The following is a 27,438-nucleotide window of genomic DNA, read 5'->3' as shown; positions in this document are numbered from 1 at the left end:
TTTGCCTAGTCAAAGGGAGGCAGAGGTTAATAACATAAGTCCTTTCCTTGAGGGAGATTGAGGTGTTATACTATTGTCTGAGGTGTTTTACTGCTTCCCATGTGTCTGATAATGGAGTAGAAATTTCCAAAATCAAACAGTGTGGGGGATTATGGCAAGATGGTGAGGGTGAAGGGATGGGCCCAATTTGCTGACATTCCGGAGGAAATTTTGCCAGTCGCTTGGAATTCTGTTTGGAAGTGGGGCCGTGGCTGGCAACATCATTAAAAGAAAATCAACCAGGCTGGTTGTCTGTTGTGTTTCTTTTCAGCCATGCTTTCCAGTGCAGGAGCAGGAGAGTTGAAGTGAGCACCATTTGACAAGAACATGGGGGTGACCTGTTTGTGGTCACACCTCCCACGAGAGGAAGAGAGGAGCCAATACAATATCGACCATGAAAGAAAAGACTGAGCTCCTGGGAAAGGAGAAAATGAGATTGTCTACCCTCAGGAAAGTGTATATAACTTGCAATGAACAATACTGAAAAGTCCGGGAGAGTCTCAACCACGTGCAGGACACTCCATCTTTACTTGCAAAATTTCAACATGTTTCTGTGCAGTACTTGACAACATTTCCATCAATCTAAGCAGCTCAGGAGGGCTCCCTGATGCCATCCTTCCCACTGGCTGCCCAGTCCAGGAAGGAGTTTGGTCCATTTTACTGCTGGTATTTCACTGATGGCAGGGTGGTCACTCCACCACATTGAAGCTGGTGGCTGCTCGTGGAAGCAGCCTCCTTGTGCCAGATGTAATGGGCACTACTGTAGGCACCACCGTGCAAAGAAGGGCTTGTGCGCAAGAAAGGCAAGCCCCTAGGGACCCAAAGAGTCCCCAGATTTTCATATTTCTCATTTACTTACATGTGGAAAAGAATTGTGGAAAGAACTGGAACAAATCAGGAATCTATGAAATGATTCCCAAATCCTGAGTTGCTGCAATGGGCACTTGTATTAATGTCATGACCCAAACGAAGTTTGGAAAGCAACTGAAGAATGTGCTGAAGCATTCCTTTTCTTGAATTGCTAAATTAATGAGATGGTGAGATAAACTGAACATTTTCCAGCACTGGAACTCATTCCTGCCTTTATCTGCTGTCTGATTGACTGAACTAATAATAGTATCAGAGACAGCTGAAACTGATGAAGGCACATGACCCAGAATATCTTACATCACAGTGTTGTATTTCTCAGTACAAAACGTAAATCATTATTGTGGTATAAGATGTGGTCTGTAACAGTCCAATCATTTCTATTAAACTTTATGGACCCTCAGATTAAAAGAATCATGACATTTCCATCGCAGAGAATGAGCAAATTTCTTTTAAAAATGCAACATTATTTAAAGTTAGTTGCACATGCAAATAAAACTGGTCAAGTATCAGGATTTATTCTGCTGTGTATCATCTATCAGATTCCATAAATTCCTCAGCTCTTTTGCCAGTTCATGTGAAAACCAACAACAGCATTTAAAGTGCTGCAACAGAAGGACACGTTCGGCAATCATAAGGTGCTATTACAATGTTGCAGCTGACTTACGACTGAACCCAGTTCAGAGCTGCATTTAGTAGAAATTCTATTACACTGGAAGCCATATAACAAACGTTATAACAATACTTCCTAAGACTTATGTGATGATTTTGAAACATGCAGTTTACAGGGAATTGCATCCCTACTTGCAAGGAGTAACAGTCGGAGAATTGAACTTCAAAGTTGTTGCGCTGTCTCCATCCTACCTTCAACATACAGGTAGACGATTAATGCAACGACCCGGATAATGTTCTCGTGACCTGGATTTGAATCCAGCCATAGTAGATGGTGGAATCTGAATTTATTAAATATCTGAAATCAGGAGTCTAATGGTGATCATGAAACAACTGTAGATTGTTGGGGAAAACAGACATGTTTCAAACTGGCTGATCTTTCATCCTAGGCTGCCTTAAGTAATATCAGATTCTTTAAAAGAAAGTATGGAACAAAAAGTTGTTTGAAAGTAGGATTTGTAAATAGTTTTGTAGTTACGTCATTATTTTGATCTTTTACATATATTGATCAAATCTACTATGCTGAACTTTATGTGTATATTACCTCAGTTTAGAGACACTGATTATCTCTGAAGTCTATAACTAATCTGCATAGGTTTTCTTGAAACAACTTGTATTCAATTGTTATTTTTAAGTTTTTTTTTATATTCAAGGTACTAACAGTAATATACTGCTAGACTCTAACTCTCCAGGACACTTTGATTATATCAATTTGACATTTAATCATCAGGAGGTGACACCAGATAATGTCAAGCAGTCATACAAAAGACACTGCCCCGCTATATTACTAGATAGTTATAAACTTAGTAAATTAACAGGGAAAGCATGCTCCCGCAAAGGCCTGACATCTTAGAGAACCAGGAAGTGATGTTCGTAAGATAACCTTAGGAAGCCAGGCACTACTACCACCTAACTAATCTGTGGCTAATCATATCGTGTCTATGCTTTGACAAATCAAAGCTCAGCGATGTAACAAAGGAGCGGCTAGCGTTACCAAGAGTTAATAAGCAGTTACTCTTAGTAACCAGGTGTGCAGTGAGATAAGGTGACAAACGAAGAACTTCAGTCAACAGAACAAACCAGGAGACAAGTGACCAGTCAGCCAGAAGTCACAATCTGGTGAATCCGGACTGACTGAGTCCACTGTCTATATTAAACTTACACTTTTCCGATTATTGTGAGCAAGTTGGTACATGCTGTGAAACATGTGAAAACCATCTCATGCCAGGAGTGGCCTTGTAAGCAGGGCTTGAAAGACCTTTCAGAATTCAGGCTGTAGTTCTAATTTATTTAAATCTCATTATGAAAGTTAAATAGAATACTGCAGACTATGTTTGACTCACAGTCTCTGGGCTCTTGGTTCTTCCCTAGCCTGCTTTCCAATGCAGATGAGTACATGGGGAAGACTTTGCAATCAGGCAGTCTATCAGCAGCCAACCCAGAAGTGAAATGGCCCCTAATTGGAAAAGCCGTAAGCTGTGCAAATGTCTGTTCTTTCATGCAGCAGGAGAGAGTCTCCTGAGGGGAGGGATGACAGCAAGCAGGTCAGGGTCTGGGTTTCCAAGTGGGTCAGCGGAATGAGGCAGTGAGCAATTTGGGTGGGGAAGATGCAGTGAGGGCTGCATTCGAAGCATTGGAGCTGCCCTCCTGAGCGAGACTGAGAGTGCGAGTGTGAGCGCACATGTGAGAGCACGAGAATGAGCTGGAAAAAGAGTGAGACAGCCTGAGCGAGAAAGATTGTGAGGGAGGAAGTGTGTGTGTGCGTGTGCGTGCGCATGTGTGTGTGTGTGCGCGCACATATGAGGGAGACAGAGTCGCCTTTTGTTGTAGGCAAGGACCTGGATGTTTTGGTGTATGGGCAGGACATTCACTTACCCCAGGGGCAGCAGTGGAAGCCAATGCACTACGTCATGGTCCATGATTACTGCTTGGGAATACACAGAAAGTGGTCAATGACCTGCTCCACTCCACCAGCCTTAGAGACACCATTTTCTCTTAATCTCACATTCACTGTTACAGTACCCACTGCCCATGCTGTTTCACTCTTGTTTCCTGCAATATTTGCCTTCACTCAAAGTCACCCCCTCAATCCCTGACACCACAAACCCTACAAGCCTTCTGCACTGCTTATTCACTTTGGGCTACCCCCCCCCCCCCCCCCCCCCGACCCCCCGCCACCTGCACCAAAATTAGCAACTGTGCCACCCACTTTCATCTCCCTTAAGACCTGCTTCTCATTGCAAGAGGAAACAGACCCCAATGTGGTGGTACACTGCCGAACATTTGACTCCTAACTTGGGGAGAGGTTCTTTAGTCTAACCAACTCAAGTGTGCAAATGGCCGTGTCACAAATCTGCATTGGAGTTACAGGCTGCCCTTGAATTACCTTCCCAGGGCTGCCTGAGTGAAAGCTATGTTCCTTGACTTGACTATGCACCAGTGACAACTATGGCAAACCTCCTGGCTTTGCAACAACAGTACACAGCAAGGCTAGTAATGTGAACTGATGTCACCGGCTGACAGCCCACAATGGTCAGAAAGTCAGTGCAAGACAGGGATGCTGTGAGCATTCAGATAGACAGAGTGAATAAGTCTATGAAAGCTAGCACACAGGCTAGAAATACAGCCTGATACAGTCCATGAGTTCAGTTCATGTCCCTGTTTCTTTGTGGCAGTATTACAATAATATTTGCTAATGCAGTCATGCAGCACCAAAAAGTACATAAGCATAAATGGATCAGATGTGAGCCTTGAGGGCCCTTAGAGACTGACACATGTTGCCAATATCTGTGGATGGAGGATGCATGTGGCTGGTGCCCTTGGGACATTTCCTGCAATGTTGATGCCCAGAGTCCAACATGGAGGACCACTGGACCATGTGGCGAGTTGAAGTTGCCAGATGCCTGTATTATCTTCCATGTTAGGAATTCTTGACATTTCCAATTGAACAAAGAACTGTGGATGCTGGAAATCTGAAGCAAAAACAAATTGCTAGAGATGCTTAGCAGGTCTGACAGCAGCTGTGTGGACTTTGACAGAAGTGACCCTTCTTTATTCATGATATGTGGCTTGTTCAGTAGATATGGTTAGATGGGAAACTGAACACAAATGAGGCGAGTTTGGCTGTTAGCATGGCATTTACAAGCAAGAATCCCTTTGGTAACTTGATGCTGCACAGCGAGAAATTCACCTTGCTGCTCGTTAAATGCATAAAAGAGACCATGAGGTGCTTCTGGCTTTGAGACAGGCCTTGCTAGATCTCTAGCGTGATTCTGCCAAGCATCTCTCCATAGCCCACCTCATTCATTTAAATTTAAATGTCTGCCCCTTGTTTGAGCCATGTTACTTTCTACATCCTTCATTCACTCAAAATACGTGTAACTACTTACGGCGCACTTCATTGGTAACTTATTCAAGTCAATAAGAATCATTATAATTTTAATCTTTGGGTGAAGCACTGTTGATGGGAAAGCGTGCTGCTGATTCACTATCATTATACCTTCCTATTGCTAACAGTACTTTTTTCTACCTCTGTGTTTCATGTGTGGACCTGATGCCAAAAAGTTTCACAAGCATGAATCCGAGAAAAAAGTAGTTGATTAAATTAAGAAGACCAAAATTTATTTAGAATTCAGTGAGGATGACTTCAATGGACGAATAAAGTAACTTCAAAAACGAAAACAGGAATTGGTAGAAAAATTCAGCACATCTGATAACATCCGTGAAGGAAGAAGCAGCATTAACATTTTGCGTTGAATATGAACAGAAGTTTGGTACAGAAGCAGAGCAGGAATATAATAGTTTACGACCCATGCAGCTACTATAGAAACATTTACTTGGAGCAAGTGAGACAAGTTAAAAGGAGAAATTATTCTCATTGCATGCTCCAGTATTATTGTGGATAAAGGGATATTACCAACAATGTTTTAGTACTGTTTTCAAATTCTATAGGAGATGTGTTGGTTTCAGTGTTTTCCGTCCACTGTAAGCAGTGGGTATTGCAACCAAGGAATTTAAAGAAACAGTAACTGTAGGAACTCAACAAGCTGGTAACAAAGATTGGCAAAAGATCTAGAGGTCCCAGAGCCAGTGGGGAGAGAGAATGTGGCAGGGCAGTTGTTACATATTTAATGAATATTGGTTGGTTAATGGTGAAGACTTTCTTCTTGTCCTGTAAATGGCCATCAAAATATAAAAGAGATTTGACAATACCCACACTTTGACAAAAGTGCAAATACCTGAGGCAAAAAAAAAGTTTATTATTTTTTCACAGGATGAGAGCGTCATTGCTCAGCCAGCATTTATTGCACATCCCTAATTGCCCAGATGGCAGATAAGAGTTAGCCACATCATGATGGGTCTGGAGTCACATGTAGGTCAGATGAGGTAAGGTCTAGGCCCGAAACGTCAGCTTTTGTGCTCCTGAGATGCTGCTTGGCCTGCTGTGTTCATCCAGCTACACACTTTGTTGTCTTGGATTCTCCAGCATCTGCAGTTCCCATTATCTCTGAGGTAAGGTTAGCAGTTTCCTTCTCTAAAGGATGTTAGTGAGTCAGATGGGTTTCTTTTCCTGACAATCAGCAATCAGTTTGAATTGCCTATAATTGGAGCACTAAATATCTTTTTTTTTAAAATGGCAATTTTGTAATTGCAATCCATGATGCAGGCTAATAGTCAATGTCATTTGTGTGAGGTGGGCAGCTTTCCAGGTTCACTAAGATGCTGACTAGATGGCACTGTAGTATCAATTGAACAAGACGGATTTATGGCATCATGGCATTATATCTTAAACCCGGCCAGAGTGCAGTTCTACAGAAGAGTAAATAGCCACCAGAATAGAACCTGATGGCATCTTAAGTTAAAATGTTGAGAACAACACTTATTCGCTCGTGTTCAAACAAACATCCTTCAGGCTGATTAAAACAGGCTTAATTATTAAAACCACAGCGTCTCTTTCTGGCTGTGTTTTAAGACTTTTGTTGGTTCAAGTCTCAATCTGGATGCTACTGGCTACATGGATTCAGTTTTTATCCCCATCAGATTTATTACAACAAATAAGCGATTTACAGATACTTTGATTCTTGAAGTACCCCACCTCTGTAGAAATCATTGATTAAGATGTACAATTGAATAAGCAGTAATTCCATATGCTTACCTGAAGAAATGTTGTGGAAGGTACTTTGAGTATTAATCAAGTTAATGAGGAACATACAGGTCTGCTATCTTACTAAACTGATGGAACAACTGAACGATAGGAGGGAGAACATCAATCATAGGGTGCTGTGATCCCACCTAATGTTACGACCGCTCAGGTCAGAACCCGCAGTGAAATCTGGCTTGATAGATTATATTTCATTTTATTTTGAAAACATGTCAGACTTTCATGAAATAACAAGCATGCAAGGTTGCAGATTTAGTTTCAATAATAAAACAGAAGTTGACTACACAAAATAAAAAAAGTGAACGATTTCAAAAAGCAAAACAAAGTCCCATCCAATTACCCACTTTTACAGTTAACCAAAATCCAGGGAATTTAGATAACAAGGTGTGGAGCTGGAGGAACACAGCAGGCCAGGCAGTATGAGAGGAGCAGGAAAGCTGATGTTTTGGATGGGGACCTTTTTGAAGAAGGGTCCTGACCCAATACATCAGTTTTCCTGCAATTCTGATGCTGCCTGGCCTACTGTGTTCCTCCAGATCCACACTCTTATCTCAGATCCCAGCCTTGGCAGTTCTTCCTATCTCCAGAGAAATTTCCCTTCCCTGTCCAATTTGTAGGATTTGATTGAATTGTTTCTCCTCAATTCCTGTTATGGGAACTTTAGCCTGGAAAACTCACATAATTGAGTTACAGGGTAGCACGGTGGCTCAGTGGTTAGCACTGCTGCCTCACAGCGTCAGGTGCCTGGGTTTGCTTCCGCCCTCAGGCGACTGTTTCTGTGGAGTTTGCATGTTCTCCCCGTGTCTACGTGGGTTTCCTCCGGGTACTCCGGTTTCCTCCCAAAGTCCAAAGACATGCAGTGTAGGTGGATTGGCCATGCTAAATTGCCTGTAGTGTTCAGCAAAGTGTAAATTAGGCGTGTTACAGGGGGATGGGTCTAGGCAGGATGCTCTGAGGGTTGGTGTGGACTTGTTGGGTTGAAAGGGCCTGTTTCCACACTGGAGGGATTCTATGATCTGTGAATGGTTAGATCATCCTTAGACTTTTAACCATCAGCAGAGTTCTAACCAAAGATTTGTGGCCTGGAAGTTTGACTGAATTCTGATTGAAGTAACAAGCACCATTTCCAGGAGAATCTATGCTGATTTCTGACCCCAGTCAGGTCTCCTTCAAACTGAATACAAAAGCTTCATCACTAAATTAAACAAAACTTGCTTAGCCTAGATTCTAATTGCTTAATGTTTTCTCATTCCTTAAAAACCCCAATATGAACAAACAAATATCCACTCATACTACAGTGTCCCTATAGTCACATGCCCTCACTGACACATATTGATTTAAAAGTCATGGTTCTGAAAGACTAATTTAATTTTTAAAACCTGTCACGAAAATAGACTTATATCCAGATCATTTAAAATTCAAAGTCAAACTATCTACATACCAAAGAGTGCATACCTAGTCTATTGTTGCTACTCATTTAAACCTCTATAGTTTTATTTTTCCATTCTAACCTTTCAGGTTGCACAAACAAAGATTGAGCTGCATGGGTTGTAAAATACTGGCCTTCAACTCAAACTAAATATCCATTGCCAAGTGAGTTCAGTTGAAACAGCCCCTCTTGTTTTGAACTTATTCAGCAAATACTGTTCTCCTTCTGCAGCCTTTCCCACTGTTATGGCTGCCAAGTGCAATAGTCCTCAAAGCCAAAGCTAACTTTCAGGTTTCCAAGTTTCTCTGCCCAAATAAAACAAACCACGCGTAGGTATGTTCTTTCCGCTTTTCTGCTCTGAAAATGTTCGTTCCTCACAAAAAAAATCTCCAAGCAAACTGAACGGTTTGTAGCAAGCTTATAGATCCAAGTTGAGAGCAATGAAAGTAGATTGTCTGTCTTGCTGTTAACTGACTTTCAACACCCCTTCACTGCTTTGCATCTACCTTCAATACATGAACACAAGTCTACAAGTCTTTCATCCTTGGCTTATATTGCCAAGTTAGATCTCAAACTGAACAAAGGGCAACATCAAAAATTTTGGCGCAAAAATGTTGCTCTTCTGCAAGTTTTAAAGGTCTAAATTTCTGAAAGCTAACTCTATTCCCGCATGCTGGGTTCCTGTTGATGGGAAATCTAACAATTTGTTTGGAATATCTAGTTTATATGAATGCACATCGTAAATATACACCCATTCAAACGTGTTTGAATATAATTCTAATATTTCAATTAAGCTATTACTGCTCACAAATATCTCTCAACCAAAAAGTCAACGAAATCTAACATAGTTCTGACATTGGCATCATAGTAAACAGAATAAATCTAAAAGATGGGCATTTACTGCCTGAGGAGCTGTCTCCAATCCATCAGTAAAGTTCTGCAACGAGGAGACAACAAAACCATCACTAGTAGCTTGTTCAGCAATGCTTGGCCTGGTTTCTAGCACAGCCAACTAGTTCTAGGCCTCATCTTAGCTCTGATGTAAGCACAATTGAAGCTGCCCTTCATTTCCTGAGTGATTCCAAGCAGTCCTGGCAAAAATAAGTTTAATGGGATTAAAAAGGAAGAAGAGTTTCAGAAGCTGGACTAATTCCTTAAATGAAGGAAGACAGCTCATTACCAGTTGCAGCCCCAACAGCATCTCAAAAGTTTCTCTGGAAGGTGTCTTCAATCTGGCTGTAATCACTTTGTTATAAAGTGGAGGTTGACCTCCTCTCTCTGAGAGTTAAAACTGAAACACCCAAAAAGAGAAGTATCTTGCCCTATAATCTGTAAAAAAAAAAGTGTGGAAAATGGAGTAACCTGCTTTTCAGCAACTTCTAGTTGTTAAACAAAATAAAACCCTGATACTTTAAAATCAACAAGTAACAATTTGTCTAACATTGAACAAATTAACTAAACTATTAATGAACCAAATTAATTCCTTCTAACTGTTAATTATTTCTGAATAAAGCAAGATTCTAATGGTATGCTGCTCCAATAAATACAGTCCTACAATTTAGTCTCAAAATTACAGCCAGGTTACGTGCCTTCAGGAATGTTCTGTGCTTTCTCCGCTGATTATTTGGTAAAGAATATTAACTAGTCCTGCCTTTGGTACCATTGGTACTTAGGTAGTGCTTTCTCTAAGGCAGAGAGGAGACAGTCAGAAAGCGATTCTCTGGAGAGCCGAGGGCTGTTAGCTCTGATGGATAGCAGCTAGCTCTGGGGTTTCTTCTTTTTATACCCTTGAGGACATATCAATATTTCTTACCCAGACCCATCCCCCTATAACCCACACACCCCTGAACACTACAGGCAATTTAGTACGGCCAATCCACCAAACCTGCACATCTTTGGACTGAGAGAGGAAACCAGAGCACCCGGAGGAAACCCACGCAGACACGGGGAGAACATGCAAACTCCACACAGACAGGAATTGAACCTAGGTCCCTGGCACTGTGAGGCTGCAGTGCTAACCACCGAGTCACCGTGCTGCCCTTTGAGATAACAAGGTGTAGAGCTGGATGAACACAGCAGGACAGGCAGCAGAAAAGCTGATTGTTTCAGGTCTGGACCCTTCTTCAGAAATAAAACTTTAATAGGTTTTTGGATCTAAGTATCTGGTCATTTTGATTGGCTAAATTCAAATGCCTGTTATCTTAGCAAAAATGCTGCTGCTTGGCCTGCTAACTGTATATTATTTTGATACAAATGTTTCAATTTGGGCACTCTCTGTACTCGCAAACTTTCAAGGTGCTGCTGACAGACATCCATTTTAAATCTCTGACAACAGAAAAAGCACATCATCTTTTCAAGGGACCACACAATGGATTCCCCCCTAGCATTTTACAAACGCCAAAGTCTAAACTTTCTGCCTCCCAATCCAAGTACTCTACCAAACTTTGCAATAATTTGCTTCAGCAGTAACCATTCATCCATCTTAAAATCAATTGATCTGATCTGGTGATGATTCCTGCTAAACTCCTCTGATAATCTGCAGTCAGAACTCAATTGCAACAGCCCAGAGACTGATAAATGGCAAGTGGGATTCAAGTTGCATAAATGCAAGATAACAATCATCTAAAATAAGTGTAATCTCAGCCATTTAACTAGCCTTTACATTGGCATCACCATCACTAAGTGGCCTAACATCAACATCTTGAAAGTCATCCACTGATTTAAAGTTTAACTGGTCCATTCATATCAAAAGGACAAGAGACTGAATATTCTGATGTTTGTGGATCAGCTCAAAACCCCCAAGAACCTCTTCCCATCTGCAAGGCTCAAGCTACAAAATGCTGATCGTTGTCCCGGCTGCAAAAACACCAAATGAAATTCAACACTAACCAGAACAAGTCAGTTTGCTTCATTTGATTCCCTGCCATTGGGCTCTATACTAACCCTGGTCATTATCAATCTGATGTGGCTGCATCATATGCAAAGATGCATTGTAATACTCACTCACTCCTGTTCACCACAGAGAAGGAGCAATATCATAAGCCACAAGATAAAACAAACTTTCCATTTCCCCTTTTATCACTGGTTAATATGTTGCATATCCCAAGTAACAATATCATCACGAAGTTTGCAAAGAGAAGGTCCACCACAGCTTCCAATAATATCAATGAAATGTGCAGTAAACACAATCAAGTTAAACAAAAGGATAGGAACAATCATCGGAATGCTGATTCTGCCCGTTGTTCAATTCAAGGTGGTACATAACTTCTCATATCTTTCAACTCAACGCCAGACAAAAAAAAGACAAAGACAGTGAAGAATGGCCATGAGTATCTTTTTGAAATTGATGAAATACTATTTTTTTAAAATTCTTAACACAAAATTTATTTGACTTTTAAGCTAAACATTTGTTTAGAAGCTGTTTTGAGCCCCATCCAAAATTCAATTTTGCGCAAGATAGTAGCATAATTGTTAGATAACGAAGTGTGGAGCTGGATGAACACAACAGGCCAAGCAGCATCTCAGGAGCACAAAAGCTGATGTTTTGGGCCTGGACCCTTCATCAGAGAGGATGATGATGAAGGGTCTAGGCCTGAAACGTCAGCTTTTGTGCTCCTAAGATGCTGCTTGGCCTGCTGTGTTCATCCAGCTCCACACTTCGTTATCTTGGATTCTCCAGCATCTGCAGTTCCCATTATCACACAAGCATAATTGTTAGGTTGGCTGTGAGTCACAATACTGTTTGCAAATGGATGGTATCATCATGGAAACAGTGTACTAAATATTTAGTCACATTTTTACAAAATGGAAAGCACAGTTATGTAATCCTAATGCGTGTATCATTGTTGCAGCAGTAATTATGTCTGATCCTGTTTTCCCTTGTGATGTGGCATTTATTTAAGGTGTCTATTTTACCCATCCTTTGTCTTGGGACACTAATGTTGAGGACCATTAGGTAACCTGGATCTCTTCAAATGCTACGATACAGCTGACACTTTTTGAGTTTTTCAAGGAAACAGGAAGATTTCCCAAACACCTTAGGTACAGCTGAGGTAGGTACCTCATTCATACTGATCAAAGTTTTCTGAAATCTCCTTGTAGTGACTTAACAAAGTGCCAGGAGCTGTTCCTTTATTCCCATTTACCACAGCAGCCTTTTCTCAATTGACATTGCATTCCCATTCACTGAGCAGTTGTTTCTTCCCTCAGGTTTCACATGGATAGGAGGTAACATTGTCCAGTTCTCATTTTACTGTGAACAGGACAGTTGCTTTTTGCCTCATTCTATGCTGCCTAATTCCAAGTTTTCAAGTTTTAACTGGAGCTGTAAGTCTGGGTTCTGGTGCAACAATTTTTGTTCTACCTGCAGTTTTTAATTAGTGTGAGAGATCAACACTTCTGATCGGCAATGTTGATCTGGTGCAACCAATTATATTGCAAGTTATTTACAAGTAAATGATTCAGTTACAACACATGAATAGCATTTAGAGTAAAGGATGTTAGGAAGAAAGCTGATTTCCCAATTAACAGTTTGCTTGAAGAGAACATAGCTTAGAAAATGGCACATTCCTAAATCATTTCTTTATGTCTATTTGAGTGAACATTGTTGTGCTGGAGCATTAGTCTGTAGCCATTACTCTCAAGGAGCAATATTCCTCAATGGGAGCACCCAACTATGAAAAATAATTGCAATTGTTCCCGAGATAGAGTTTGGTTATACTCACTACTTTTAGTTATGCTTATGTTTATAACAGATTATTCAGTCATTTATGTGGCACTGAAGTTTATGAATTTGCTGCCATCTTCTAACATTTTTACAGCCATTATTTGATGGATTGTAAATCACTTTGAAAGGATGAGATAACTTATAGGGTTATATAGAAGTTCTTTCTATTCTAAAGGCTAAATCAGAAAATAATAAGTGTACTATATTTTCAGAATATATCTTTTGATGGAGTATCTTGTGCTAGCCTAAGCTTTAATATTTTTGACTATCTTCAACAGTCACCAGCTTTTAAGAGAAAAAGCTTAAAGCAGAAATGATTCAGGATGAACTCACTTACCTTTTCGTTTGTGGCATGCAATTAAGCAATCTTTTTCAGTTCTAAAGTTGTTCTTGTTTCCAAGACAGCCCCCGTAGATAAACTGTTCACATTGTTCTGTTGACTTATTATAGAAATACCGATAAAAAAGCCCTCGACATGGTCCACCATCAGCTTCCATTTGACAAGGATTTCTTCGATCTGTTAAATGTATATATTTTTATCAGATATATCATGAAACAAAAGTTTTAAAGTTTTCTAGTACTATATTCAATTTCACAAAAACAACCAACAGTCGGCACAAATAATTCAGTTCATACTATTTATTTTAGAAGTTAAAAGCAATTAAAACTTTAATCTGCTTCAGACAAAGTTGACAGATGCTATGAACAGCACTGTCTGCGAGCTCCCCTCCAAGTTGCACAACACCACAAGTTGAAAATAAATCCTGCTTTTTCTCCCCCCAGAAAATTGCAGAACACCCATCTTAACTGCACTCTGGTTGTATCAACAGCATATGGACTACAGTAGTGCAAAAAGACAGATTCCCACCATCTTCAAGAGCAATTAGGGAAGGGCAATAAATGCTGACCCTGCAGCAATGCATGGATTCCAAGAAACACAAACACAAGCACTTCTCAATTTAGTTACAGATTTATTGCAGATGGGTATATGTTTCTCAACTAAATTAAATAATGTATTTAAATAATTTTAAAGCAAACACATATGGAAAAAAAATGATAATACTATTTTAGTGCCTGCAAATATTTCCTGTGCACATTTTAAATGTTTTTGGGTTAGAAGATCATTTGAGACCACAGCAGTGCCTCATATTAATTGAATATTTTAGGAAGAAATATCCTTCGTACAGCAGGGAGACTAGAATTGCATGCAGTAATCCAGAAGTGGCCTGAATAAGGTCTGTACAGCTTCAATATGACCTCCCAACTCCCATGCTCGATGCATTGAATAATAAAGGCAAACATACCCAACGCTGCCTTCACTATCCTGTACACTTGTGACTTGACTTTACTGCACACTAAGGCCTCTTTGTTCAGCAACACTCCCTAAGACCTTACCATTAAGTATATAAATCCCGCTCTGGTTTGCCTTTCAAATGCAACAACTTACGTTTGTCTAAATTAAACTCCATCTGCCACTCCTCGACCCATTGGCCCAACTGATCAAGATCCTGTTGTACTCTGATGTAACCTTCTACACTGTCCACTACACCTCCAATTTTGGCATCATCTGCGAACTCAGTAACCATACTTCCTATGTTCATGTCAAATCATTTGTATAAATGACAAAAAGCAGTGGACCCAGTATCAATCCTTGCAGCACACAGGCCTCCAGTCTGAAAAGCAACCCTTCACCACCACATATCTTCGAGCCAGTTCTGTATACAAATGGCTAGTTCTCTCTGTATTCCACATGATCTAAGCTTGCTAACCAGTCTACCATGAGGAATGCCTTACTGAAATCATATAAATCACATCCACTGCTCTGCCCTCAATCCACCTTCTTACTACTTCAAAAAACCCAATCAAGTTAGTGAGACATAATTTCCCACAAGTTATGTTGACTATCTACAATCAAACCTTGCCTTTTTAAATGCATGTAAATCCTGTCCCTCAGGATTCCCTCCAACAACCTGCCCACACCAATGTCAGACTCACCATTCTATAGTTCCCTGGCTTTTCCTTACTGCTTTTATTAAATAGCCGCACCACATTAGCCAACCTCCAGTCTTCTGGCACCTCATCTGTGGCTGTTGCTGAACTCATTCATGCTGCCACAATCTTTATTATTCCTTGAGATTCAAACTTGCAGTCATGTCTACATTGTGACATTTTATCAAATCCATCTTGGAGGTGCATGTACACTTCAACCATGCTATACTTATCAAAATACGATAAAATGTGGAACTGGAGGATCACAGCAGGTCAGACAACATCCAAGTGGCAGGAAAGTCAACACTTCATGTCAGACCCTTCATCAGGACTTTATCAGGCCCTTATCAGATGTCTGTTGTCTCAGAAAGTTTAGTCAAGTTTGTTCACCCTTAATATAGCCCGTCAGATATCCTTAATCAATCCACACTTATCCAAGTGCCCACAATTACCCTACCACTGTGAAAGGCTCTCAGATGGCCTCCCATTACATTACGTGACAACCTTAAGCACATGATTAATGCCAACTTAGAAAATTCATCTCAACATCGTTGGTATTAAAGAAGCAGAGAACAGAAAATTGCCTTATGGACAAAGCAAGCCCTGACAGAGTTGCTAGCATACACCTCAGGGAGGTGCGTGTTCATTCACTGACAAGCCCTCAGTGCTTCTGAAGGAGCCCAGCATTGTGAAGTAGATAAGAGCCTGTTGTGAGTCATCATCCTGCCCCTCAGCAGCTCGTCTCCTGTGAATTCTGCCCTCATTCACCTATGCCCCGAGTCCCTTGCTCATTCTGAATTTCTGGTGGGTACAGTTCCAGAAGATACCACCATTTCCTTGAGTTTCATTGCCTGCAATGGATAGCTATCAGCTTCTGTTTGGCCAGAAGCGTGCAGGAGGTGGGATTTCCACCGCCTGGAGTCCTTGATTCTGGAAAAAGTCAACTACTGGCCATGTAAATCCTCCCAAAATGAAGTGATGCAGGATTCTTGCCATCTCCCCAGTTGCTAGTTGAGATCCATGACACTTACATTAGATATCATCCAACATTCCAAAAAGCTTTCCCACACTGAGGTCAAATTGGCTGGCTTATAACTGCTGTGTTTATAGCTAAACTGGTTGTTTGATATATCCAAATCAAATCTTTAGCCTTTGGACTTCACAGAGTGGAGTCAAGGAACATAATGGGGTAATAGCCAAGGTGTGAGAGATGGTTTTTATTGGGGTTATTGAATCTAGAATGAAGATGAGGACGTGTTTGACCACATAAATAGTTACAGGATTGTCAGAGGAACAAAGAGAGGGTCAAAGGCTAGTCAGCTGAGATTTTGAAAGATTAAATTCCTGTTGTAGATTCAGAATCCATAAGGTTATCTTGTATTGCAGAGATAACCCCGACTTGTTTTCTTTACCACAAAACGTTTTCTGAAATGACTTTCTCCCGACTCCACAAACCCCACCTTCAATATTTAGGGGTCGCATGGTGGCACAGTGGTTAGCACTGCAGCCTCACAGCACCGGGGACCCAGTTTCAATTCCAGCCTTGGGTGTCTGTCTGTGTGGAGTTTGCACATTTCCCCCAGTGTCTGCGTGCATTTCCTCCGGGTGCTGTGGCTTCCTCCCACGTCCAAAAAAATAGACGTGCAGGTTAGGCGAATTGGCCATGCTAAATTTCCCACAGTGCTCAGGGATGTGTAGTTTACGTGGGTTATAGGGGGATGGGTCTGGGTGGGATGCTGTGAGGCTCAGTGTGGACTTTTTGGGCCGAAAGGTCTGTTTCCACACTGTACGGGGATTCTATGATAATAATAAATACAATGAGCTCATGGGCTTCTTTGCCAAGAGGACTGAGACCATGTGATCCACTACCTCTGCAGTGTTCCTCCTTTCCAATGATTCAAGGATAAGAGATGACTTGTTCGAAGTGTACAAGATCTTGAACAGTCTTGAGAATGTTGATTTACAAAGGATGTTTCCTCTTGTGGGTGAATCCAGAACCAGGGGGCACTGTTTTAACATTGTAGGTTACCCTTTTGGGACAAATGAGGTTTATTTTTCCTTTCAGATAGTGGTACGACTTTGGAACTGTTTGCCCACAAGGCAGTGAAGGCAAGGGCATTGAAGATCTTGAAGGCAGAAGTATGCCTTACAAGAGTCTAGGGTTATTGGAGGTAGATGGGAATGTGGAACCCAAAAAAACAAACAGATCAGCCATGATCTTCTTGTTTGGTAGAGCAAGCTCAAGAATTTGAATAGTCCACCTCTTCTACTATTTTCTGTGTTTTTCTACATGCTCTCCCCGATCAATCCTGTATTCACAGCTTACTCTAATTTCACTTTTATCTGTCATTTTCTCTGTTTACTTTGTCCATGAGACCCACCTCCTTCAATTCTATTCCTGCCAAACTGCTACCTACGTAATTCTCCTTCTGCTCCCTTCGTGAGTCCATATCATAACATTTGTTCAGTCTTTTCAGGTATGGTCCTATGCCGCTTCAAAATCAGCCATACACCTCTCCTGAAAAAGTTAACTTTTGACCCCACTGTCCTTCAAAACTACTGTTCCATCTCCAATGTTTCATCCCTCTCCAGAGTAATTGTATGTGTTACTGCCTCCCATGTTTGAATCCTTCCAACCAGCTGTTTGCTCCTCAGTATTAAAAGCTGTCCCTCACAAAAAGGAAATCTGTAAAAGGAAATCTGTAAAAGGATCATTTACCTTTATCACAGTCACCTTTCCGTACACTTTGTTGATTTTCCTTGTACACCTCTCCATAGTTGTTCAGTTGGTTAACAGTACGCTCGTACTATTCATCTTCCTCACTGTAGTCAATGTATCATTTGAAATGGCTTCTCTTCTTGCTCTGACACCGTTTTTTCTACTAGCCCTCAAGGATTTATCCTCGACACCACAACACAAGCCCCTGCCCATTTCTAATCAAACCACTGTGTTTCTAGATAGTGTCCATGAGAGGCAATGTTAATTCTAACATGTACACTGAGGTTACCTGGCTTTTGCTCTTGACACCTTTCCTGACTCCTTCACTGCTGCCAAATTATCAGTTTACTTATCAGACAGCTAGCAATTGACGAGGAGAAATTTCTTTCAAATTACCATTGGGAAGACCAAACTACAGGGCCTACCCAATTTAAGAATATCTGATGTGTGAATGTTCGTACTTATGAATGCTATCTCACACAGGGTGCATTCTCAAAACTTGAGAGGGATTGCAGAATGGAAGCCATTTGCAAGCCGGGGACTGCCTCTTCTATCTCAGTCAATGTCCAATCTGACCACAGCTGCCAAATCTATCCTTTGCTTTATCACCAGAGTTGGCATGAGATTATTTGTGACATTCACGCCAGGAACAGCTTTCAAACACAGATATCTGCTCCACCATTAGAATGGTCCATCACTACCATGGTAACACTGTCTGACTCTGCTTCTGTTACAGCTATTCGCTGCTGAAATCCTCATTCATGCCTTTGCTACCTCTTAATGTTGCTAATCTGATGTACTTCAGGTCAGAATCTACCTTCCACAAAACTTAAGGTCATCCAAAATTTTATTGCCTGCATTCAAACTCACACCACTCACACTCCTGTTCATCCATCACCCCTGTACTGACTGATCTAGATTGGTTGCTCATCAAACAATGCCTTGATTTTGAATAAAAACCGAAAGAACTGTGGATGCTATAGATCAGGAACAAAAACAAAGTTGCTGGAAAAGCTGATAAGGTCTGCCAGCACCTGGTGCCCCCACTTCAGGCTACAGGCTGCCGACTGCCGACCCTGCTTCGGATACCAGAGATGTGTCTTAGGCCCAGAGAAGGGGGAATAAAAGAACGGCTGATCACACGAACGCCTCCTGCGTTGGTTTGCTGCGGAGAGTCCTTGGAGAGAGGCTGTGATGTTTTGTCTTTTTTAATTTTGCTTCTTGTTTTTCTGACCTATGTTTATACTGTGTATAGCTACAATGTTAACATTTTTTCATTTCTCTTTTCTGTAAGTAAAGATTGTAACTAGATACTCTGTACCTAAGATGGTGCCTGTGTTGGTGACATTTGTTACAGTGTAACAATAAAGCTCATTCAATTCAAAAGTTTTTAAGTCAACCTCCCTAGTATTGCCTTTTATAGTTCAGTGTCAAATTGCAAATTCTAGGTCTCGTCTGAAGTGCCTTAGGTCACTTTAAGACATTAAAAGATAATATAAATAAATATTTATGCCATACAAATAATAATAATTTATTGTGAAGGGTTAAAAATAGCATGATTTGCCATGCTGTTTTTCAATTACTTTGCTGGCAAAAGTTAGATTAAAAGCTGAAGATTGCTGTTTCCATGATCACAAAGATATTATCTCATGTTTTATTGTGCTTTTTAAACACTGTATGCATCTGACCATCTGGAATCTGCATCAGGAAAGAATTATGGTGTATATGAATGTCCCTAATAGTTTTATTCACTAAATCATTAGGGGCTGAGCCAAACCAGCAATCAATGCCATTCACAGTTAGCATGGGGAAATCAGGAAAGACAGTTAACTCACATCTGAAGAGCAAGCTACATCACTTTTGACTCAGCTTATCTTTAGGAACAAATCTGACCCAGCATCAAATCCTTAGACATCAATGTGAGACATTAATGAAAAAAAAATGAATGGAAAGTTGCTGGAGTAATGATGAGTATGGACATGACATCAAGGAATACAAATTTATGCTGAAGGTGAATGATTTTAGCTTATTCATTCTGATTTCCAAAGAAATAAATGTCAGTAAAATGATATTATTTAACCGAGGAAAAAAAAACTCAAAATATTTTGTAACCATATTTTTAAAATTGCGCATTTAACCACAATGTATGAAAATTGACTCTTTTTAAAAATTGTGGTCTTATGCCTGAAGTATAGTTTATTGGATACATTTCAAACAATTTAGACTTAAATTGATTAAATTGTCATCGAAGAAAAATGAAAAAGGACTGTAATTTAACTGATAGAAATTGTGTGTCTGCAGTTTAGTGTCTAATATGTTGAACAACAAGTCCACATTTTATATTCAAAGTCTCTGCAATTGAACATGAACTCACATCCTTTTTGGCCAGAAACAGTGAACCACAGCTGACACCTATGACACAAATGATGGACTGTCTGGGAGCAGTGAGCAAGCCAATAAATTGCTTTTCACAATACCCACTTTGTTTGGCACAACTGTACTTCATTTCTGTAATGATCCTGCAACTGCACCATTAAAACTGGAATTATCTGCCTTCTGCGTCACTTCTCCTGAGCTATGTTTCCTTTTAATTGTGTTACTTTTCCACAATTCGATAAGAAGGTATACAGTTTCACTTCCAGGGATTTCTAGTGGTTCCCCCACATGACACTTCGTATTGCAGCACAAGTTCATCAGAGATGCCACATAAAATGGCTTTCCGTCAAGCTTCTGAAGATATCCATACTGAACTCAAAATGTTATCAGTGATAATGGGAACTGCAGATGCTGGAGAATCCAAGATAACAAAGTGTGGAGTTGGATGAACACAGCAGGCCACGCAGCATCTCAGGAGCACAACAGCTGACGTTTCGGGCCTAGACCCTTCATCAGAGAGACAACGGGTCTAGGCCCAAAACGTCAGCTTTTGTGCTCCTGAGATGCTGCTTGGCCTGCTGTGTTCAACAAGCTCCACACTTTGTTATCTTGAACTCAAAATGTTAACTGTTTTTTTATCCATGGATGCTGCCGGATCTGCTGAATTTCTCCAACCTTCTTTGTGCTTGTTTTAGGGGTAATCAGAAATCAGAGTTTGTTCACATAAGCTCAGTTGACATTTTACATGGAAATATACATGTCCAAAATTTATGATTGAAACAGGATGGATCTTAAACTGACTTCACTATTATTTGGCAATGCAGTCAGTGGCATATATAAAACACAACTTAGTTATCCAAGTTTTATCACGTCATCTGAATCAGTAACACAAGCTGAATTTATGCCTTCAATCATGAATACCCTCATGAACAGTACAAATGATTTAGAGATCTCATTGAAGCAGACATGGCCAGGTACTAACTCAGTCAATTGACCTCATTGATCGGAGGTTAATTCATTTCAATAACTAGCACAGATTGTCAATGTAACGGTTAATCTAATATACAAGGCATGGGTCTGGATAGCAATTCAAATTTAAACCACTTAGAAAAAGTCGATAGAGGCTCAATTTGATAGCCCTAGAAGTATCTGTGAGCATTATGTGTGATTAAGCACTGACTATCATTATTACCGCAGGCAACACAGCTACTTCATATTGATCATATTAAAACACACTGGCAGTGTCCAGCCAACACTAGCGCTTGCTACCAGATACTTCAGTAGCAAGAAATATCATGAGCAGCAAGCACCAGTTTGAATCAGTCTGCACACTTTAAAGCGCATTTGTATTTCTTTAAGAAGGGCATGACCTCAGGAATAGAAGAGTTTTTGGACATTTAGGAGCTAGAGGGTGTCTGGAAAACATTAACAAATGGCACAACAATCAGCACAGCTTCTGAGATTTTGTAATGATCGACTTGATGCAGGAGGTGCAAAATAGGAAAGACATTTAGTATCTACATGAACCAAGGAGACCCTCCAGATACATAGACAAAAATCATTGAGGACAGATACCCATAGAACTTAAATGTTCCAAGGATTGACATAGTGCCATAAAAAAATACAACGTTCCTAACACTAGTCAAGGACAGTGGATTTGTCTAATATCTTATCTGTTGCACTACTTGGCTCAGACACATCTCAAAGAGGTACCACATCTCACAGCTTACGCACACTGCCACCTATTGACCGGGAAAACCACATGGTTGCATGTATACTAACATTTTACCATCACAGTATGCAGTTTGACTTGCTTCATGTATGTACCCAAATACCATTTTGGTCCCGAAATTGCAACTGATAGTATCTAAACAACCAACATTACCCACTCCAATATCATGTCAAATATTTGCATATGGGAACAAATATTGGGTCAACCTTTATATTGATTCAAATGAATTTTACGCATTTCGTAACACTGTACTTGAATAGAAAGGAAAGTAAGTGTGGAAGCAGTAAGCAGAGGCTGTGGAAAATGGCAGAATGCATTACTTAAACCCATCAGATGGTTGATAAAGTTGTTATGCTGCTGCAAGAGATTTCAGCAATATTTCTAGGGGTACCATGCTTGTTGAGGATGCTTTAGGATTTGCACATTGGATGGTTATTATTGAGAATGCTCACTTTTATTTTAAATAGACTGTCTTTCTCAAGAATCCTATAAAGTTGTGCCCAATTGAGCTGATGCCTCCTTTTCACAGGTGAAGTAAGGCTATTTTCATTGCAAGCAAAAGACAATAGCTGAGGTGATATTTTCACTAGATTATTAATGCAGAGGCACAAGTAATATTCTGGGGACCCACATTCAAATCCCATTGTGGCAGATGATGGAATTTGAAATCAATTTTAAAAACACACTGAGATTAAAGTCTAATAATAATTGTTGAATGACGGAAAAACCTATCCATTTTACTAAAGTCCTTTAAGAAAGGAAATTGTCCATCCTTACTAAGTCTTGCCTACATCTCAGTTGCTCTCTGGGCAAACAGGGATGGCCAATAAGTACTGGCTTAGCCACTGATGCCCACATCCTGTGAGTGAACAATTTTTAAAACTTGCAGGAATGCTTCCATATGGTCTGACTTTATATGCATCACCATTCATGCCTTGGAAGAACCCAGTGATCCAGAAGATTTATAACAGTAGTGCCTTTCATGTCATGGGAAATTCCAGTACAAATATCACCTCCAGGAGGTGAGGCACAGGCACTGAAGATGGATCACTCTGGCAAGCCCAAGTTGGACTGTGCAGACAAATACATGAACCCGAGAAACTGCGTACAATATACACAAACTCCAGTCACAATAGCCTTTCTTGTACCTTTAGCAACTCTTCAAAAGACAGCAAAATTGTTCTAAACCCCAAAGAAATTCCTATCTTACACATTTTGCTACAAGCGAAGAAATACCTCAAAGAAAGACTGTTCTAAGAAGCCTCAGCAAAATTTGAAGCTATAATTAGGGATTAAAACAGTATAACAGAACTGAAAAAAAGTTACAAAAGTGTCCATTGGCAAGACAATTTTTAAAAATCAGTTGTAAGCTGCACAGACCTGTGCCTCACAGCTAAAATTGTAGGGTTAATTTGTAGATGTTTCAAGAAGTCAGGTTCCTTGAATATATTAATGGGAGACAAGTTCCAGTTGTTCAACAAATTTTCAAAGATTGATTGATGATTAAGTAGAACAGGATTCTTCAGTGGCCTTTGCAGCCACCAAGGTTAGGCAAGTAGAAAAGATTTATTGACAAAACTCCTTCTAGTTACGAGGTGTGTAACCACTTGTAACAACCAAACCTCTCCATGCAAGAGCCCACTAGTACATATTAAATCTGAGCCAATGACAAAATTCTAGCTACCTACACATTGGGAATAAAAGAGAAGTGCTGATTGAAGCTCAAAATCAGTATATAATGTGAATACTTGGGTGAGAGAAATTAATTTACTATTAATGTTTGTATGATTTTCTTCGCTAAGTAGAGTTTACATATTCAGTCTTTATATCTGTGCTCGAATTGGCTGAACGACTGGTTCATGGTGCAGAGACTAAGGTCACCATTATAGTTCCCACTAGTAGAGGTGTGGTGACTCTGGGGTTAAACTCACCACCAGTCATCTCTGTCTAATGAGAACACATCTCTGGGATTATGGTGACTGCGCCTTTACCCATTACCCATGTTCCACATATTCAGCATAGTCACTCCCCTGATGAAAATTGTTAGTGGAACAAACATTTAATAAAGAGTAGAATAGCTGTTATAAATACAGACATCGCTATCCTACTCGCATATTTACAATCTTTTGAGGATAAACATTCGCACATATTCAAGACTTATATCTTGAGTATGAGAACAACACTCTAAAACCAAGAGCCAAGTCAGTCAGTTGTTGGTGCCTGCTGCTCTGTGTTATCGATCTAAATGTACTGGCTTCTCTTCAAAATTTACAGCTGCATGCATTTTAGTTGCCAAAATTTAAATCATGAAGTTGAGTTTAGTCATTTTTTAGCAAAACAGTATGATTTATGGCACAAATTTCATGGGACGCAAGAAGAACGATCCAGTTCTCGAATGTGTTGCCATGGGTTTCAGAGTTTGTGTTAATCCAGACTCTCATGCTATTCTCATGCTGTGTACTTTAAGTTCCAACTATTGTTCTGATTCCATAACCTTCTGTTAGCAGGGAGAAAGTAAATGGTCAGCAGAATTGAGTTAATAGTGCTGTTTCTCTGGGAGGAGGTGTATATAGTTAGCTTGAAATAGTCAATGTCAGTGAATGATTTTACACTGTTCAGTCAAAACGCATTCAAGCAAAACAAATGACATTAACAAGATTTTAAGTGGAGTGCGCATTAAATGAAAAAGGGGTGAAAGATTAGCAACAGATATTTTTCCCCATTTGATCTAAGTTAAATGGTCTCATCACTGAAGAATAAATTTCAATCATTATTAAGGGTTTGTGCTTCTAAAGATCATGTGCTATGCAGCCAGAAACATCTTCAGTATAACAAATTGAAAGGAAAAAGTAACTTTTTGATTCTAGCAATATTTTGTTATAACTGATGAGTTAGTCAACTAAGGTAGCAAATATCTGACATACTTAGTAATGAGTCCACAACAATGGTGTTTGCGATGAAGCAAGGACAGTTGTCTTATGTCCAGCTAAAAAGGATTAATTTGAGATTTTCAGACAGTTATTTTATTGTGACATTAACAGTTTTTAAGATGGATTGTGCTTGATGTCTATAGTTTGGTTACTAACATCAACACTGCACATATTGGACAGGCTCATAATGGTAATATTTGAATTGATAATCCAATAGACATATTTAATTTTGGAGTTCCAGCTTATCTTATAGAAATTTTGTTCTTTGAAATAATAAACAAAAAAAAATGAAGATTAGTACTTTGCTGACGCATATTATGCAGTGCATACTTGTCTTTAAAGAGAAAATAAGCATTTCAGGTTTGAATGTAACCTGGAAGAAGACCATTTAGGTCAAATGACTAGCATTTGGTTCAGAAAAGTACCAACAGGTTTGCTTCCCGTTGCATCTGAGCTAGACCTGTCTCTTTGTCCAGCCCCAAAGAGTAAAAAGGCAATTGCAGACCAACACTGGCAAATACTACAAGAAAACAACTCTGAATAAAACACCAGCAGGCAATGAGCCAATTCCAATGCAAGGGGAGCCAAGGCTTTCCTTGCAGGGTGAACAAGAGCACTGTTCTGACATAACCGGGAGCACTTCCACACCCTTTTCACCAACTCCTCGCCTGATTCAGCCATTGACTGTGTATGCTTTAACAACCCTGTTTTGCATAAATTTCTAAGTGAGTTTTGAGACATGAAAACAAATGGATGACAGGAAAGACTGAATAGGAGAGAAGTGGAAAGATTAGGAAGTGGAAAGAGGATTTTGGGCCAATTAGGTTCAAGACAGCCAATAGACTGTTGATATGGTAATTACAGCTTAAGAGAACAACATGATAACTCTAAGAAAATGATTTTCATTTAACATGCGTTTTGATATCACCTTTATACACTTTTACTTCTGAATTTTCAAGTGAAAACTATTTTGCTGTAATTAACACATAATTAACATGGCTAAAAGCCTCAACCTATCTCTCTGTGGCAATGTGATGTAATTCATATTTACTGTGTACTCACAGTAAATTTCAATTGTTTAACATGTCAATGGTTAGGCAGGCAAAGATAATGCCTCTTTCACAATGCCATTCCACCATTAGCTCAATTTGGACTACAGCTTTTGGATATATAAATTGAGCTGCACATTTGCCTCTCACCTTTTTTTAAATTCATTGATAGGATGAGGGCGTTGCTGGCCTGGCCGGCATTTATTGTCCAACTCTATTTGCCCAGGGGGCAGTTACGAGTCAACCACATTGCTGTGGGTCTGGAGTCACATGTTAGGCCAAACCACGTAAGGATGGCAGTTTCCTTCCCTAAATGGGGTTAGTGAACCAGAGGGGTTTTTAACAACAATCGACAATGGATTTTCGTGGCCATCATTAGACTCTTAATTCCAGATATTTATTGAATTCAATTTCTACCATCTGCCATGGCAGGATTTGAACCCACGTCCCCAGAACATTAACGGAGTCACTGAATTAACAGTCCAGTGATAAGACCACTAGGCCATCACCTCCCCAATGTTTTTGCATGCATAACAGACAGTACGAATAGACTCATCATTATCTTGACAGCAAATTCTGGCCCATTACTTTCTAATTCTTCACACACCAACAAAACAAATGAGCTAGATGTCATGATAGAAATTGTGAGCACCTTTTAACATCCTTAACTACTAAAGAGTAAATCAGCTAACAACTAACATTGATCAGCATAGAGCTAAACATTGATTCAGGGATTTTCTGATGTGATGTGCTGTTCTTCTTGACATTTCCAAAAAATGGCACCTCAACGTTTGATTCACTATTTAAATGTGGTGAATGGTGTGAATTAACAGGACATAATGTGAATTAAGTGAGCCAAAAAAATACGCTGCAGCCCCGATGTACACCAGGACAAAAACAAAGTTGCTGTAAAAGGTCAGCAGACCTGGCAGCATCTTTGAAAGAAAAAAAACAGAGTTAACATTTTGGGTCCGGTGACCCTTCCTCAGAACTGATGGTGGCTTGGAAAACATCAGTTTATATGCAGAAAATAGGGAGGGAGATAGGATAGGGAGTAAATAATAGGATAGAGCCTAAGGAGAGAGAAGAACAGTTGGACAGACAAAGAGTTGATAAAGATCAGGCTGGGAGGACGAACAGTTGTTAATGGAGACTACTAGTGACTAATAACAGATGGTGTGTAATGGCAGGCTATGTGGCAGGCCTGGTGTGTGGGGTGGGGGGTGCTGGGACATGGGACAGTTTAGGCCCTAAAATTATTGAGCTCAATATAGAGTCCGGAGGGCTGCAGGGTCCCCAGGCGGTAAATGAGGTGTTGTTCTTCCAACTTGTACTGAGCTTCGCTGAAACACAGCAGCAATCCAGAGACAGAGATGTTGGCCAGGGAGCAGGGTAGTGTGTTAAAGTGGCTGGCAACAAGTAGCTCAGGGTGTTTTCTGCCAGCAAACGTATATGTTCTGCGAAGCGGTCACCCAGTTTATGCTTCATTTCCCCAATGTAGAGGAGACCACAGTGAACAGCGAATGCAGTAGACTAGATTCTGGGAAGTGTTGCTTCAGCTGGAAGGTATGTTTCGGCCCTTGGATACTGGGGAGGGAGGAGGTAAATGTGCAGCTGTTGCACCTTCGCCAGTTACAGGGAAAGGTACCATAGGGCTGTGGGGGGTTGTTGGGGGTGAAGGAAGTGTGGATCAGGATGTCCTGGTGGGAATGTGCCTGCGGAAGGCTGACAAGGGAGGGAAAGGGAATG

The 27,438-nt window shown here is 40.3% G+C and overlaps 1 protein-coding gene across 1 annotated transcript in view; it reads right to left on the bottom strand.

Moving 5' to 3' along the window:
* The window catches only part of LOC125453985 (tissue factor pathway inhibitor-like), a 46,395-nt gene that overhangs the window by 8,090 nt on the left and 10,867 nt on the right, over nucleotides 1-27,438 (bottom strand). Inside the window, exon 3 of the mRNA XM_048534205.2 lies at nucleotides 13,232-13,411. Within this exon, the coding sequence (XP_048390162.1) occupies nucleotides 13,232-13,411 (180 nt within the window). The remainder of the gene's footprint in view (nucleotides 1-13,231; nucleotides 13,412-27,438) is intronic.

Source organism: Stegostoma tigrinum, chromosome 7 (genome assembly GCF_030684315.1).
Source record: "Stegostoma tigrinum isolate sSteTig4 chromosome 7, sSteTig4.hap1, whole genome shotgun sequence".
Lineage (NCBI taxonomy): Eukaryota > Metazoa > Chordata > Chondrichthyes > Orectolobiformes > Stegostomatidae > Stegostoma > Stegostoma tigrinum.
This window is presented reverse-complemented; position numbering and strand designations above follow the sequence as displayed.